This window comes from Equus quagga, chromosome 1, assembly GCF_021613505.1.
Source record: "Equus quagga isolate Etosha38 chromosome 1, UCLA_HA_Equagga_1.0, whole genome shotgun sequence".
NCBI lineage: Eukaryota > Metazoa > Chordata > Mammalia > Perissodactyla > Equidae > Equus > Equus quagga.
In genome coordinates this window covers 54,708,199-54,722,749 of record NC_060267.1, presented here as the reverse complement: position 1 = coordinate 54,722,749, position 14,551 = coordinate 54,708,199, and the positions used below count along the sequence as shown (strand labels likewise).

Sequence of the window (14,551 nt, the reverse complement as noted above, 5' to 3'; positions counted from 1 at the left end):
ATTCTTAAGTTTCTCAAGCGCAAATCAAGTACATTCAGAGTAACAGTGAGAGCTGTTAATAAAATGAACACCAGTCCTGAATTACTCTGTTAACAAATGTCCTTGTGGATGTTAAGGAGGGAGGAGAAGTAAAATGGTTTGGTGGTTCTTAATTCTGACACATACACCAAAACCACCCAGCTAAATAGTGGATAATACTTTCCTCTTGTCTCTTCTTTTGGCCCCTAGGCATTGATGGCCCAGCTGCCTTCCTGAAGCCAGATGCTCAAGATTTGGAAACCAGACTTCATGTTCTCTCAGTGGGTTCTGCGGCTTTGGAGGAGGATGCCGAAGGAAGTGTCGACGGGGAGAGCACTTTGGATACTGCTTCCAAACCGGATCTTCAGGAGATCCTCCAAAAACATGGTGAGGATTGGCAATGATGGCAAAGTCATTTATAAGCTTTTACTTCACTTTCTTCCATTGTTGGTTAACAATCTAGATGATTCAGAATTGATTGTAATGTGGCTTAGGGCTTTACAGAGGTGATATTAGGCTTCTTTGACATCTGAGAATTGGTCATTGTCAACAATAATAGTGTTTATCCGATTGCCTGAGAAAAGGTATTTAAATCAAATGTAAAATGTGAGCAGCATTAGCCACGATATATAGCTATTTCTTTCTTTTTGAGATTTTTAGTTCCCACCCTCTTCCTTTGTCAAAGTTGCCCCTCAACAGGCCTACTCTGCCTCATTGCACAGTTCATACTGATCTAGTGATAAGGGGAAAGATAAACAGCCCGGTGAATGGAAACACAAATTGGGTCAAAACATGCTTCAGCTAATACTTTTTCCACAAAGAGCCTACTTTCTGCCAGTTGGAGTTATCTTTTCCATAAATGTTCCTGTACATTTCAGAGGTCCCTTGTAGTCTTCTTTCCTTCTTAGAAAAATAATTTTATAAGAGAAGAAATTAAGCATCCCCTTTTCAGATTAGAAGACTGAAGCCCAATACTGAATAAATATTTATGTGTGGTGCCTATTTAATAATAGCTAGGCATTGCTAGATCCTGGGATATATGGATCAAGAGATTCTAGCTCAGAATGGTAGAGGGGCTGGCCCCGTGGCCGAGTGGTTAAGTTTGCATGCTCCACTTCGGCGGCCCAGGGTTTCACTGGTTTGAATCTGGGTGCAGACATGGCACTGCTCATCAAGTCATGCTGAGGCAGTGTCCCACATGCCACAACCAGAAGCCACAACTAAAAGATACACAACTATGTACTGGGGGGGCTTTGGGGAGAAAAGGGAAAAATAAAATCTTTTAAAAAAAAAAGAATGGCAGAATAGATGTGCATTCAAACATTCATACATTCATTCATTTAGGAAATACGTATTGAGTATATACTATATATCAGGCATTGTTCTAGCACTTAGGATAAAGTAGTATAAACAAGGTGCATGCCCTCTGGGACATTTATTCTAAGTGAGGCTTCATGCACTTAAATAGCCAAGAGAACACCAAGAGGGATGCCTAAAACAGAGTTGGAGGTTTGGAAAGCTTCCCAGAGAAAGTGATGTCTAAGCTGGATCCTGATGCAGGAAGGGGAGCTGGCCAGTCCAGAATGCCTGGAGCTCAGAGTATGGGGCAGTATGGTGGGAAGGGGAATGTAGAGAGATGAACCTGGAGAGGTAAGTTGGCCCTCATTATTTAGGACATTATAGGCTATATTAGGAATTTGGACTTTCTCTGAAGAATAATAGGAACCTATGAGGAATTTTAAGCTGAGGAATAATATAGCATCAGATTTGGGCTGTAGAAAAACCACTCTGCACCATAAAGAATGAATTGGAGGGGGGCAAGTCTGGAAGCAGGAACATTTAATTAGGAGATGGTTTGGCTGGTGGCCTGACCTAGAGTTATAATGTGGCGTATAACGCACTGGTGTCATCTATGGAAACAACTGGAGACTGACGTTTTGAATGTCTTTTGTATGTCAGGCACTTGACATACGTTATCTCAATTAATTTAATATTTGTAACAGTACTCTGAGGGGTTTATACATATTAGTCTCTCCACTTTACATAAAAGAAAATTGATTCTCAGAGATGCTAAGTAATTTGTCCTGGATCACACTGCTACTTAGGTGGCAAACTTGGCCAGAAGAAATAATGTGAGCAAAGGCATCAGGTGTAAAAACATGATATATTTGTGCACCTGGGACAGACGACTAGTGTGCAGGGTGTGGCAAAGGCAGTGTAGTGAAATGGATTGGAGCATAGCTCTGGAGCAAGCTTGCTTGGTTTTGAATTTCAACTCTTCCACATCTGGCTGGGAAAGGGGTAAACCAGCTTAACTTTTCTCGGCCTCAGTTTCTCTGTAGTATGAATGTGATTATGGTACTTCTCTATTACTTTACTACCACTGTTACTACAACAAAAGAAAGTGAAAGATGTGGAGGAGTCAAGCAAAGAGAACTTTCAGTTTAACCAAAAGCTAAATTACTTACCCCAAGTCATCTAGCTGAATAGTGGCAGACCTAGATTCTGATTCTCAGTCTAGTTCTTTATCCCTGACTGTAAATACCATGTTGTCCCCTTGTGTGACTGCTGTGTTCTTTCTCAGAATTGGCCTTTCAGTGCCAGATGGATTAATGCCTTTTCACGTCTCAACAAGTTGCGTCTTGACCATAAAACCTGTTAAGTGCTCTCTTGATTAAGATCTAAGAAGTGTCAGTTTGGCAGATTCTGTCCCTTACGTGGATCCAATTTCGTTGTCTTACAGGTTTGGGAGAAATCTTTATCTCCGTTTTAAGATATACATTCACATAAACAGTTCTTGGTATAAAAATGGCATTTGAAAACATAGTATTAAGTGAAGGTATCCATATCACAGTGAGATCCCAGAGTCTTATGCCTTTTTGCTACCAAAAAAAAAGGTTAACATTTGAGAAAACAAAGAAAAAATGTCCTTCACAAACCACAGAATTTATTTTATAATAGCTGTATTGAGATATAATTCACATACCATACAGTTCACTCATTTAAAGTGAATAAATCATTGGTTTTTAGTGTATTCACAGAGGTCTGCAACCATCACCACAATCAATTTTAGAACATTTTCATGACCTGCAAAAGAAACCTCCTGCCCGTTACTAATCACTTCCCATTTCCCTCCAGCTCCTCCAGCCCTAGGAGACTGCCAGTCTACTTGCTTTCCGTCTCTGTGGATTTGGCTATTCAGGATATTTCATGTAAATAGAATCATATACTATCAGGTCTATTATGACTGACTTCTCTCACCTATCATAATGTTTTCAAGGTGCATCCATGTTGTAGCACGTATGGGTACTTCGTTCCTTTTTATCAAATAACATTCCATTGTATGGATATACCACATTTTGTTTTATCTCTTCACCAGTGATGGACATTTGGGTTGTTTCCACTTCTGGCTATTATGAATAATGTTGCTGTGAACATTCATGCATAAGTCTTTGTGTGGACATATGTTTTCACTTGAGATTAATTTTTTAACTGGCCTGTGTCTTATCCTTGGGTGTCCTTGAGAAAAGCTAATACCAATTTATGTGGGAATGTGTAAAAAGTAGACGATAGTCGTCCCTCCTCTGAGATGGTTGGCTGTGGGCAGGAAATGAACGCCACGCTGCTTTTTGTTAGTCTACTTGTCAATCCATGAGTTGGGGGCTATTTCAACTATTATGTGAGGGGTAACTTCACCTTAGAGAGTAAAGAAAAAAGGGAATTTAGTTTCAGTTTAGCTCTGTCTTTTCTTTTGGGCGGATGGTTCTCCCTGAGCCTCACACTCACGTGTGCATTTGAGCACCGTACTTGTTTTATAACACACACCACAGTTTAGTTTATACCTGTGTTCCTCTCCACATATGTTCCATAGACAGGAAACAAAACAAAAAATAAGATTACCACTATCTCCTCCTCAAACTCATAAATGTGAGGATAAAATGAAAAAATAGTTTCTAATTTTCTCTAAAAGGTGCTTCATAAATCCCAGGTAGTAGTATTTCAGACATTCCCAACTCAAAATAATTAACTGGACTAGAGATGAACAAAATGCAGGAAACCAAAAAAGTAACTGATATAGAAAGCAATGGATCATTGAATTTTTTTTTTATTGTAGTAGAATGTACATTATATAAAATTTACCATTTTAGGGGCTGGCCTGGTGGGGCAGCGGTTAAGTTCGCACATTCTGCTTCAGCAGCCTGGGATTCACCGGTTCTGGTCCCGGGTGTGGACATGGCACCGCTTGGCAAGCCATGCTGTGGTAGGCATCCCACGTATAAAGTAGAGGAAGATGGGCACGGATGTTAGCTCAGGGCCAGTCTTCCTCAGCAAAAAGAGAGGAGGACTGGCAGCAGATGGTAGCTTAGGACTAATCTTCCTCAAAAAAAAAAAAAAATTTACCGTTTTAGCCATTTTTAAGTGGGTAGTTCACTGGCACTAAGTACATTCACATTGTTGTACAACCATCACCACTGTCCATCTCCAGAACTTTTTCATCTTCCCAAAATAAAACTCCTTACCCATTGAACAGTAACTCCATTTTCCTCTCCCACCAGCCCCTGGCAACCACCGTTCTCCTTTCTGTCTCTATGAATTTGACTGTTGCAGGTACCTCACATAAGTGGAATCCTACAGTGTGTGTCCTTTTTTGTGTCTGGCTTGTTTCACTTAGCAAGATGTCTTCAAGATTAATCCAGGTTGTGGCAGGTTTCCTTCCTTTTTAAGGCTGAGTAATATTCCATTGGATGTTTATACCACACTTTGTTTATATATTCATCAGTTGATGGATATTTGGATTGTTTTCACCTTTTGGATATTGTGAATAATGATGCTGTGAACATTGGTGTACAAGTATCTGTTTGAGTCTCTATTTTCACTTCTTTTTGGGTATGTATCCAGAAGTGGAATTGTTGGATCATATGGTAATTCTATATTTCATTTTTCTAGGAACCACTCTACTGTTTTCCATAGTGGTTGCACAATTTTACATTGCCACCAGCAGTTCACGATGGTTCCACTCTCTCCACATTCTGGCCAACACTTATTTTTTGTTTTTTTTACAATAGCCATCCCAGGGCTTGTGAAGTGGTATCTCATTGTGGTTTTGATTTGCATTTCCCTAATGACTAGTGATGTGAGCATCTTTTCATGTATTTATTGGTCATTTATGTATCTTCTTTGGAGAAATGTCTGCTCAAGTCCTTTACCCATTTTTGAATTGGGTTGTTGTTGAGTTGTTCTTTTTATATTCTGGATATTAATCATTTATCATAAATATGATTTGCAAATGTTTTTTTCCCATAGACGTAATGTTTTGAAGAACTAAATTAGGGTGGCAACAGTGGGAAGGGAAAACAAAAGATGGATCTGAGTGAGAATATGAAGAAAGAATTGTCAAAATTTGGATAAAATAGCCATGTTTAAGGTCAGAATAGCTTGTAATGTTTTAACAAGAAAATTAAAATTATCTTCAGTTCAAAGTTTTCTTTTTTAAGCCAGTGTTGGCAGGTGTTGACACTTCTTGCTTTTCCACTAGGTATCTCAGGTAGTTTGAACTTTGATGAGGAGGAGTCTGATGGGGAGGAAGAAGAGGGAAGAAAATTAAGATCTCATTCACCATATTCAGAGGCAGAGAGACCCAGTTCTGCATCCAGCCAGAAGTCGACCAGAGTACGTAGTTCTGAAACGTCTTCCTTTGGAGCTAATTTAACTGTTTCCCACACATGTCTTCAGTATTTAAATACCGCTACCACTGCTGAGGAATCAGGGTCCTTTAAAGATTTAAGCTCAAATTTAGACTTAAAAGTTCATGAGTTCTCTAATTTCTTGTGTCCCAAGCCAGCTCTTGTACTTAGCTTCTTTTCCCATTTTCATACTTAGCTCCTTTGTATTCCCAGTATTCATATACTTATTTAACTTCTCAGAGTTTCCCCTTATTTTGTCAGATGACTGAAGACATAGGGGTAAATCAGTAAGTTATTTTGTCCATTCAGTATTTCTCGAAGAGAATGTGAGGTTTTCTGACGCAACCACCTATTGCTCACGTACAGCTATGCTTTCAGGATACAGGAGCTTCTGGTACTGCAGCCCAACAAGTTGATAACCAGCTGGGAGAAGTGGAGAATCTAGAGGACTTTGCTTACAGTCCTGCCCCCCGAGGTATCACAGTCAAGTGTCGGATAACCAGGGACAAAAAAGGAATGGATCGGGGTCTCTTCCCCACTTACTATATGCACTTGGAAAAGGATGAAAACAGGAAGGTATGAGAATTGATTCTTAAGATAAATCTCAAGATAGAGGGAGGAATGTCGTGGGACTAGATTGTTAGCGGGCCTTTTGAGAGGGGAATAGCACTGGTATTAGACCGGTCAGCTGGAAGTGGACGGTATTTATCAGTTCCCAGGAGCTGTGTTCTCGCTGTCTTCAAAGATCTCGTAGTCTAATAGGCAAAATCTACCCCCAACCCAAAGAGAAAGATTTGTATACAGAATGTAAGAAAATGGAAGAGAATATTTGAATGTAATTATTTTCACCTGCAAATATTTTTGGGGGTGTAGGGAGTGTTACTGTGTGCTCTCTGGTTTTTATTTTTATTAAGGTGGAACGTGACATTGTGAAAGAAAGAGAGCAAGGGAATTTGTTTATTTAGGGAGTAGGAGGAATTGGAAATACAAAAGAACGTGTAAGTGAAATGACTTGTTTCTTGCCCTAGAAATTCTAATTTACTTTATCCATAAATCTGAGGCAGTTTAGTACTTGCTAATGGAAAGTGTATTTTGTATTAATACCAGGTCTAAGTGGGTGATTTTAAGAGCCTAGCAATGACATGATGATAGTAGATGTAATTATATAACCAGTGTTTATTGTTTACAGTGGATCAGGCGTGTGCTAAATGCTTTATATGTATTATCACCGATAGTCCCTATAACATCCTCATAAGATGGGATTTCTCATCCCTGCTTTATGGATGAGGTCGTGGGACTTAGGGAATGATGTACTTGCCTCAAAACACACTAATAAATGCTGAGCCAGATTCCAGCCCATGTCTGTCCGATTCCACAGCCCCCTCCTTAGCTACTGCTGCTCTCCTGCCTCCCTGTTGTCCAGGGCTACTAGGGTGTAGGAAGGGCGTGCATGTAACAGTATTCATATTACGGAAGTCACAGGGGTGTAAAACAACAAAATACAAAAAGGAGTATTAGGAAGCAGCTGCAGTAAAGAATGGGAAGGGTGGGTATTCAGGATCCTGTTTCTTGTAAAGGTGGAAAGACTCTCATTCATGGAATTGCATGAACCTTTTTAAAAAAAGTCACTGGAGGTTTTAGGGATCAAGTTGTAAATAGTTATATGGAGAATCAAACTGGTGAACTTAGAAAAGTTGTACAGTAAGGAAACCCTGATGGTGAATTCTGAGAAGCATTATGAGGTTTAGAAAAAGGGATAAAGACTCCCAAACTGGTCTTCTCTGAGAAAACACCAAATGGTAGATGACACTGTTGCTGGGGGGAGGGGCGAGGGCCAGGGCAGAGGCCCTGGGAGCCCTGGAATGGGAGGCCTCCTGCCATCTGCTGAAGCTTTGTCAGAGGCTTCCCAGGAGGGGGTCTAGGGAGCCAGAGTAGGCAAGGCCAAGGCCAAGGAGTGGCTGCCCCTCACCAAGTTGGGTCACCTGGTCAAGGACATGAAGAGCAAGTCCCTGGAGAAGATCTGTCTCTTCTGCCTGCCAATCAAGGAATCTGAGATCAGTGACTTTTTTCTGGAGGTGTCCCTCAAGGACGAAGTTTTGAAGATTATGCCCATGCAAAAGCAAGACCCATCCGTGCTGACCAGCAGAACAGGATCAGGGCATTTGTCGCCATTGGGGATTACAAGGGACGTGTCAGTATGGGGGTTAAGTGCTCCAAGGCGGTAGCCACTGCCATTTGTGGGGCCGTTCTTCTGGCTAAGCTCTCTCTAGTCCCAGTGCAGTGAGGCTGCTGGGGAAACAAGATCAGCAAGCTCCACACCATCCCTTGCAAGGCGACTGGCTGATGTGGTTCTGTGCAGGCGCACCTCAGCCCCGCCCCCGGGGCACTGGTGTCGTCGCAGCCCTGTGCCCAAGAAGCTACTGCTGCTGACTGGCATTGACACCTGTTACACCTCGGCCAGGGCTGCACTGCTACCTGGGCAGCTTTGCCAAGGCCATCTTTGATGCCATTTCTAAGACCTACGGCTGTCTCACCCCCAACCCCTGGAAAGAGACCGTGTTCACCAAGTCCCCGATCAGGAATTCACTGGCCATTTTGTAAAGACCCACCTAGAGTTTCCGTGCAGAAGACCCAGGCTCCAGCTGTGGCCAGCACACAGTTTTTATACAAGAAAAATTAAGGTGAATTTAAAAAAAGACTCAAAGATTGACTGCTTGTATATGATAGGCACTTGCTAAACATTTGCTAAGTGAATACGTGGAACAAACTGTGGTGGTTCTCTTCACCTCATTTTTGACTGACATTTTTCCTTTGTCCAGATATTTCTTCTTGCAGGTAGAAAACGGAAAAAGAGCAAAACATCCAACTACCTTATCTCCACTGACCCAACAGATTTGTCTCGTGAAGGGGAAAGTTATATTGGCAAACTCAGGTGAGAGCAGCCTCTGTCACTGTCCTGTGCTTTCTGATACTTTGATTCGTGTAGTTTCGAAACAACCCATATCTTTTTTCCAATGAGCATGTATTGATGTTGTAATAAAAAAAAGTTAAAATAAAATCTAAGTTCCTTCCTTGTTTTAATGAGAGATCTTCGTACGAATGATGATGAACATTGAGACGTTTGGAGAACAGGCACATAGGCTTCCATTCTGGTGCATACCTCTCCTAGACTGTGTTTGTGTAAGAAAAAAAATATAGGTCATTATGGTGACTTTTTCTCTTGACTGTAGATCCAACCTCATGGGGACCAAGTTTACAGTTTATGACCATGGTGTCAGCCCAACCAAGGCCCAAGGTCTGGTAGAAAAGGCCTACACCCGGCAGGAGCTGGCAGCCGTCTGTTACGTAAGTGCCGCCCTCGGAGTGTGCTCTTTGCCTTAATCTCCTGCATGTCCTGCTGGTACTTCAGACTTAACGTGGCCAACACGGAACTCGTAATTTTCCCTCTCAAGGTGGTTTCTGGTTTTATGATCCCCTTTTCCGTTGCTGGTATCGTTTTCTTTGTATATTCAAGTTTTAATTATTTATGAATTGCCAAGTTCAGTGACTTTTTACTGTTTTAACATGTCTTGCCTTCTCTTCTCTTCTCTTTTCCTAATGCCATTGTATTAACTCAGACCTTCATCACCTCAAACCCATTGGGTACAATAAATTAGACATTGACCTCTGTGCTTTTAGTCTTTTCCTGTCTACTTCTTTCTATACTGCTGCCAGACAAATCTTCCTAAAACAGAGCACCAGGTGATCCTGTTGTTCTCCTGCTTCCAGTCTTTTAATGACTACCCACTGCATACAGAGTAAAGGCCTTCCTTTCAGGCTCTTCTAGTGGCACTCTCCCCTCCCGTCCCCACCAGGCCAGCCACAAGGGCCTTCCTGCCGTCCCTTTGCTCCACCGTAGGATCTTCCCTCACCTGAGAGTCTTCCCTTCCCCGCTCCTTGCCCTTTGCCCGATCGACTGATGTCATCAGAGAAGTCTTTCCTGACCACTTGATGTGATTGACATTCCTTTGTGTGTGTCCCCACGGCACCCTGGGCATCCTCTTGTAACCCACATGTTATACTTATTATTGCCTCTTCATCATGAACCTTCTCCACCAGTTTGTAAACTCTTACTCACTGCTCTATCCACACTAACATGGGGCCTGGCACATAGTAAGCATTCGAAGAGTTGTTGAGTAAAAGAAAGCAAGAAGGAATTAACCCAACTCAGTTGTTGCTTTGATCCCAAAGTCCCAGTGTTTCTTAAGTTGGAATTAATCTCATCATTTGATTCCCATGAGATTTTATCTAAGTGACTGAGAACCATTTGACTTGACACTATATGATATATGGTATTTTTTCTCAGCCTCAGAATCAATTAAATATTTTAATTATGTGTGACTTTCATATATGTGTGTGCATGTGTATGTATATGAAAACACACGCATACAAACATATGTATCCACCTATTTAATGTACTTATTTTATTCATATATAATCTACCTGGGTCAACAAGCATTTGAGTTTTTTACCTCCTGGTACAGGCCCTATTTAATTTAAACTATAATTCTCACTGTATATCATATAGTGCCATGCCTTCACTGGGAAATAAATATTTATTGTTGATGACAAAATTGGACAGTTTGCTCACAGTTGTCTCAAATTTCACTTAAGACTAAAGAGTAAGAGTAAAGTTTCAAGCCAATAGACTCTATTTTCAATTCAAGTGTTCAGATTAAACTTCAAAGAGGTACTGTGTTACTTTCCTGTTCTGGACTCTCTGTCTCTGTTGAACTATAGTAAAGTACGAAAGTAGTTCTTAGTGCTCTTGACATGTCCAAGAAAGTCTTGTGTCGAGAATATGGTCTCTTTTTCCTTTCTGTTGCCAAGTTCTGTCTTATTTTCCGATCTTCCAGGAAACAAATGTGCTTGGATTTAAAGGCCCTCGGAAAATGTCTGTGATCATTCCAGGGATGAATATGAATCATGAGCGGATCCCATTTCGGCCAAGAAATGTAAGTAAGAGCACATTTAATCAGCCAAGGACTCTAAAAGACAAGAATGCAATACAGAAGAGATCAGTACCAAAATTGATGATTCTTCCAGAACCCCAAACTGGACCATGTCTATACTCTCCTTCAGGAGAGCCGTCGCTCCAGAACCTCAGAGTAAGTGCGCCTGCAGAGCCGTTGCTGAAGTGGTTGACATGAAACCACTTAGTCTGCAAAGAGAAATGCTGGATAATCTATAAGTCAAACAAACCTGGCTTAATTCTCGGTTTTCTTTGTTTCTATTTTACGTTTTCTGAAATGGAGAAAATATTCCCCTACTCTACCTTCTACCTCACAGAGTTGAGAATGAGTGATTTCTTACACTTTTCAGTACAAAGTAGTGATTTTCCTTTCCAACAGGACCATGAGAGCTTGCTTTCAAAATGGCAAAACAAAACTATGGAGAACTTGATTGAACTGCACAACAAGGCGCCAGTCTGGAACGACGACACTCAGTCCTATGTCCTGAACTTCCACGGCCGGGTCACTCAGGCGTCCGTGAAGAACTTTCAGATAGTCCACGACAATGACCGTAAGCCCACGGGAAGGGCTGGATGTGGGGGGGATAGGAGGAAACATGTTCTTACAAGAAGGGGAAATGAGCATTTCCTATCAGTGATGGGAAGTTAGATTCAGGAGAGAATTATTTAAGAAAGAAATGATTTCTTTGAAAAGACAGAACAACAGTTTGACAGTCCAACTTCAGAACCACTGTGTTGAGGAGGGCGGAGGAGGGAGAGATTTCCTGTGGCAAAGCAGAGAAGTCTCAGGTGAGGATGTTTGGGAAGCAGAAGCAGAAGCAAATGACCTTCACTCCGGAAGGGTTCCTTGGCAACTCCAGTCCCCGGAGCATATGCTGCTCCCAGCAAACCGCTCATGCCTTTTCTCTCCTCCTGCCCTTCCTGCCCGTCAGCAGTTGTCTCCCGTCCTCTGCACTTGAGAGGAGTCATGAAAGAAACTTGGCTCATGCTTAGCAGACACTCTTGTTAGTGCCTCTTTCCATCCTTCTAAAGTGTCCCATTTTAAAGAGACCTGGTGATTAACTGAGTTATTTGGAGGATTTTTTCTGTATCTTCAATAGGTCTTTCCCCAGTAAAACCACACCATCGTCTAACATCCTAATTTCTTTCTGTTGCCAGCTGACTATATCGTCATGCAATTTGGACGTGTGGCAGATGACGTGTTCACACTGGACTACAACTACCCACTGTGTGCGCTGCAGGCCTTCGCCATTGGGCTTTCTAGCTTTGACAGCAAGCTGGCGTGTGAATGAGAGGGAAGCAGGCACTGGGCTTCCTCACTGCAGAGCTCTCAGGAGCAGATAGTGGCCTCCCTTGCTCTTGCCCCAGGACATGAAGAGCAACAGTCCGCCCCTTTTGGAATAATCCCTGTATGTATGTATGTGTGTGTGTGTATACACATGTGTGTATGTATACATATATATGTGTGTACACACACACACACCTACTTCTCTGGGTTTCACAGACCGGATCAGGGATTACAGCTTAACATGGGTGAGAGGTTGTTCAAAGCACAGAGAGGTTCTTGTTCAGAGCACACTGGTGACTCCTGAGGTTATCGTTCAACAGATTCTCTGCCTCTGGAGTCAGATTTCCGGTGCTTGGAAACTTGCAGCTGGAATCAAGTCCTAATGATTAAATACTTGGGTCTCTTTTTGAAGACTTTTTCAGAGAGGGACAGTTCCCTGAATTGCCTTTAGTCTCCAGGTCTGCAGACGACTTCTGTAAACTGCCAGATAGTCTCTTTGACAGCTACTCACTCTGCCATTGTAGTGCAGAAGCAGCCATAGCCATTTCATAAATGAATGAGTGTGGCTGTATTCCAGTGAAATTTTATTTACAAAAACAGGCAGCAAGCCAGATGCGGCCTGTGGGCTGTGGTTTGCTGACCTCTGTTTCAGGTATAGCTCTATGATTACGGGCTTGGGCATGTTCCAAAGTGGGCCTGTGGTCGTGAGATCGTGTGAGTGGGAAATGGATATCTAGGAAGCAGCAGTCCTACAGACTGGATCTGAAGAGGTACTTGGCTGCACCCACTGTTACACGGCCTTTACCTTGTTTTGGTGACGCTGGTTTCTAGAGTATCATTTACCATCAGAACTGGGAAACCCAGTCAGTGACCATGTTGAGTGCACACAGGTGGTTTAGTTCCACTGTCCTACCCAACTTAACCCATGGGAGAAGGCGTTGTCAGCTACTTTACCCCCCTAAGAGAAGAACTTCTGCTCACTAGGAAACACATCTAGCATTCTGTTGTCTTTGTCACAGGGAGCGTGGTATTTGCTTCTTAGAGCCAGCTTGTTTCCCCTGGGGCTGGGAGGGTAGTGATGTCACAGTCTCCCTCTTCCCTTTCTTCCTGGGAGCAGGCTGGCTGTCACCAATCTCTGTCAGAGTGGTTATGGCCAAATTTGTGATCAATGATGTGAGAATTTTATATAATTGTCTTAATTTCAGTTTATGCTGAAAACATAAACTCTAGAGAGAACTTAGTCTAGTTAAGACTGAGAGTAATTTGACAGTTGCCTTCACTTTCAACCCAGGAGTGCCTCCCACAGCTATGTTAATTACCGTGGAGCCATTAATATAGAGGGACACTCACACCTGTAGACAGTGTAAGAGGTAAGAAAACACTATATATCGAAACTTGTCATTGTCATTATCAAGAGAGGTGTCAGCGGAGGCTTTGGTGAGGACCAGCTAGCTGACTCTTGAGCTCTGCACACCTTGCTGGGCAGAGCTTTGGGCCTTTCTTCTTGACATAAATATTACCAGCTCCCTAAAGCCTCGTTCATTAGTACAGATAATGCTCCTGTCACTTTTCCTCACAGATCATAAGATTTTTGCTAAATCTTTCAGATTATCAGCTCCTCCCAACAAATCATGTGACTCCGCTACCAGTTCAGCAGTCTCAGAGTGTATCTGAATCTTGATAATCCAAGAACTGTGAGCTCTACATCCAGCATTATTCACCTCCTAAGCCGTGTGCACTGAGCTGTTTGCCAGCATGGGGCAAGGAATCAGTGGCTCCGTATATTTCCCTTCTGTGGACTTCCTTTGTCCTTGCTTCCTGTCGTTCCTTGCTCCACATCCAATGGCAGTGTGAAGGAAAGAGATCTGGGAGAGGAAAAGTCCCTCTGCTCATCCCCCACTGGCAAGTCCTCCCTGCTTTTGTTTGACATGGTTGGTGTCCATCTCAGGCGTGCTTCCCATCAAGTGCCTCGTTCCTGCAAGTGCCCTCAGCCCTTCACACCTCCGGCACCGCCGTCCGATGAACTGGCTGATAGGTCGCCCTTGCTGAAAACGGAAAGCTGCTCGTTTATCTCCAGTTGCAATATGACAGCGGCTGGGGAAGGGGAGCCCCATGGGACGACCGGATCTAATCCTGCTTCCTCCTGCTCGCTCGGCTCAAAGACATGTGTACCAGCTCCATGTACTTTCTGCTCGAGTGTGCAGGCCATTGGTTTTACATAAATCATATTTATACCTTTTGTATGCCACAGAAATAAAAGATAATTTATATAAAAATGTGTCGCCATTCTTCTTTGCAAAGTCTCACCCCTCACAGAGTTCCTACTGTCATGTTCCGTAATAATAATTCCCATCACTTGGCCGCAGTAAACTCAGTAAATATCACCATAAGCTTTCATCCCAGGGTAGAGCAGGAGTCTGCAGACTGAGAAGTCTGTGTTCCGGAGACTGTTAGACTCATCATACATTGGACACCAAGAATTTTCTGAATAGATGACGGAGCCCAGAGCTGAGCACAGAGGGTGCACAGAAAGGTAGAATTTATGTTCTG

The 14,551-nt window shown here is 42.6% G+C and overlaps 1 protein-coding gene across 4 annotated transcripts in view; it reads left to right on the top strand.

Moving 5' to 3' along the window:
- TULP3 (TUB like protein 3) overlaps positions 1-13,844 on the top strand; it is a 61,295-nt gene extending 47,451 nt beyond the window's left edge. For 2 of the 4 annotated variants that reach the window (XM_046643060.1, XM_046643042.1), the window contains exons 4-11: positions 229-405; positions 5,555-5,688; positions 6,081-6,278; positions 8,522-8,634; positions 8,933-9,047; positions 10,598-10,696; positions 11,093-11,264; positions 11,872-13,844. In XM_046643060.1, the coding sequence (XP_046499016.1) occupies positions 229-405; positions 5,555-5,688; positions 6,081-6,278; positions 8,522-8,634; positions 8,933-9,047; positions 10,598-10,696; positions 11,093-11,264; positions 11,872-12,005 (1,142 nt within the window). In that variant the 3' untranslated portion in view covers positions 12,006-13,844. The remainder of the gene's footprint in view (positions 1-228; positions 406-5,554; positions 5,689-6,080; positions 6,279-8,521; positions 8,635-8,932; positions 9,048-10,597; positions 10,697-11,092; positions 11,265-11,871) is intronic. The other 2 variants (XR_006885729.1, XR_006885728.1) reach the window with 2 other exon arrangements.
- Positions 13,845-14,551: the final 707 nt, after the last annotated feature.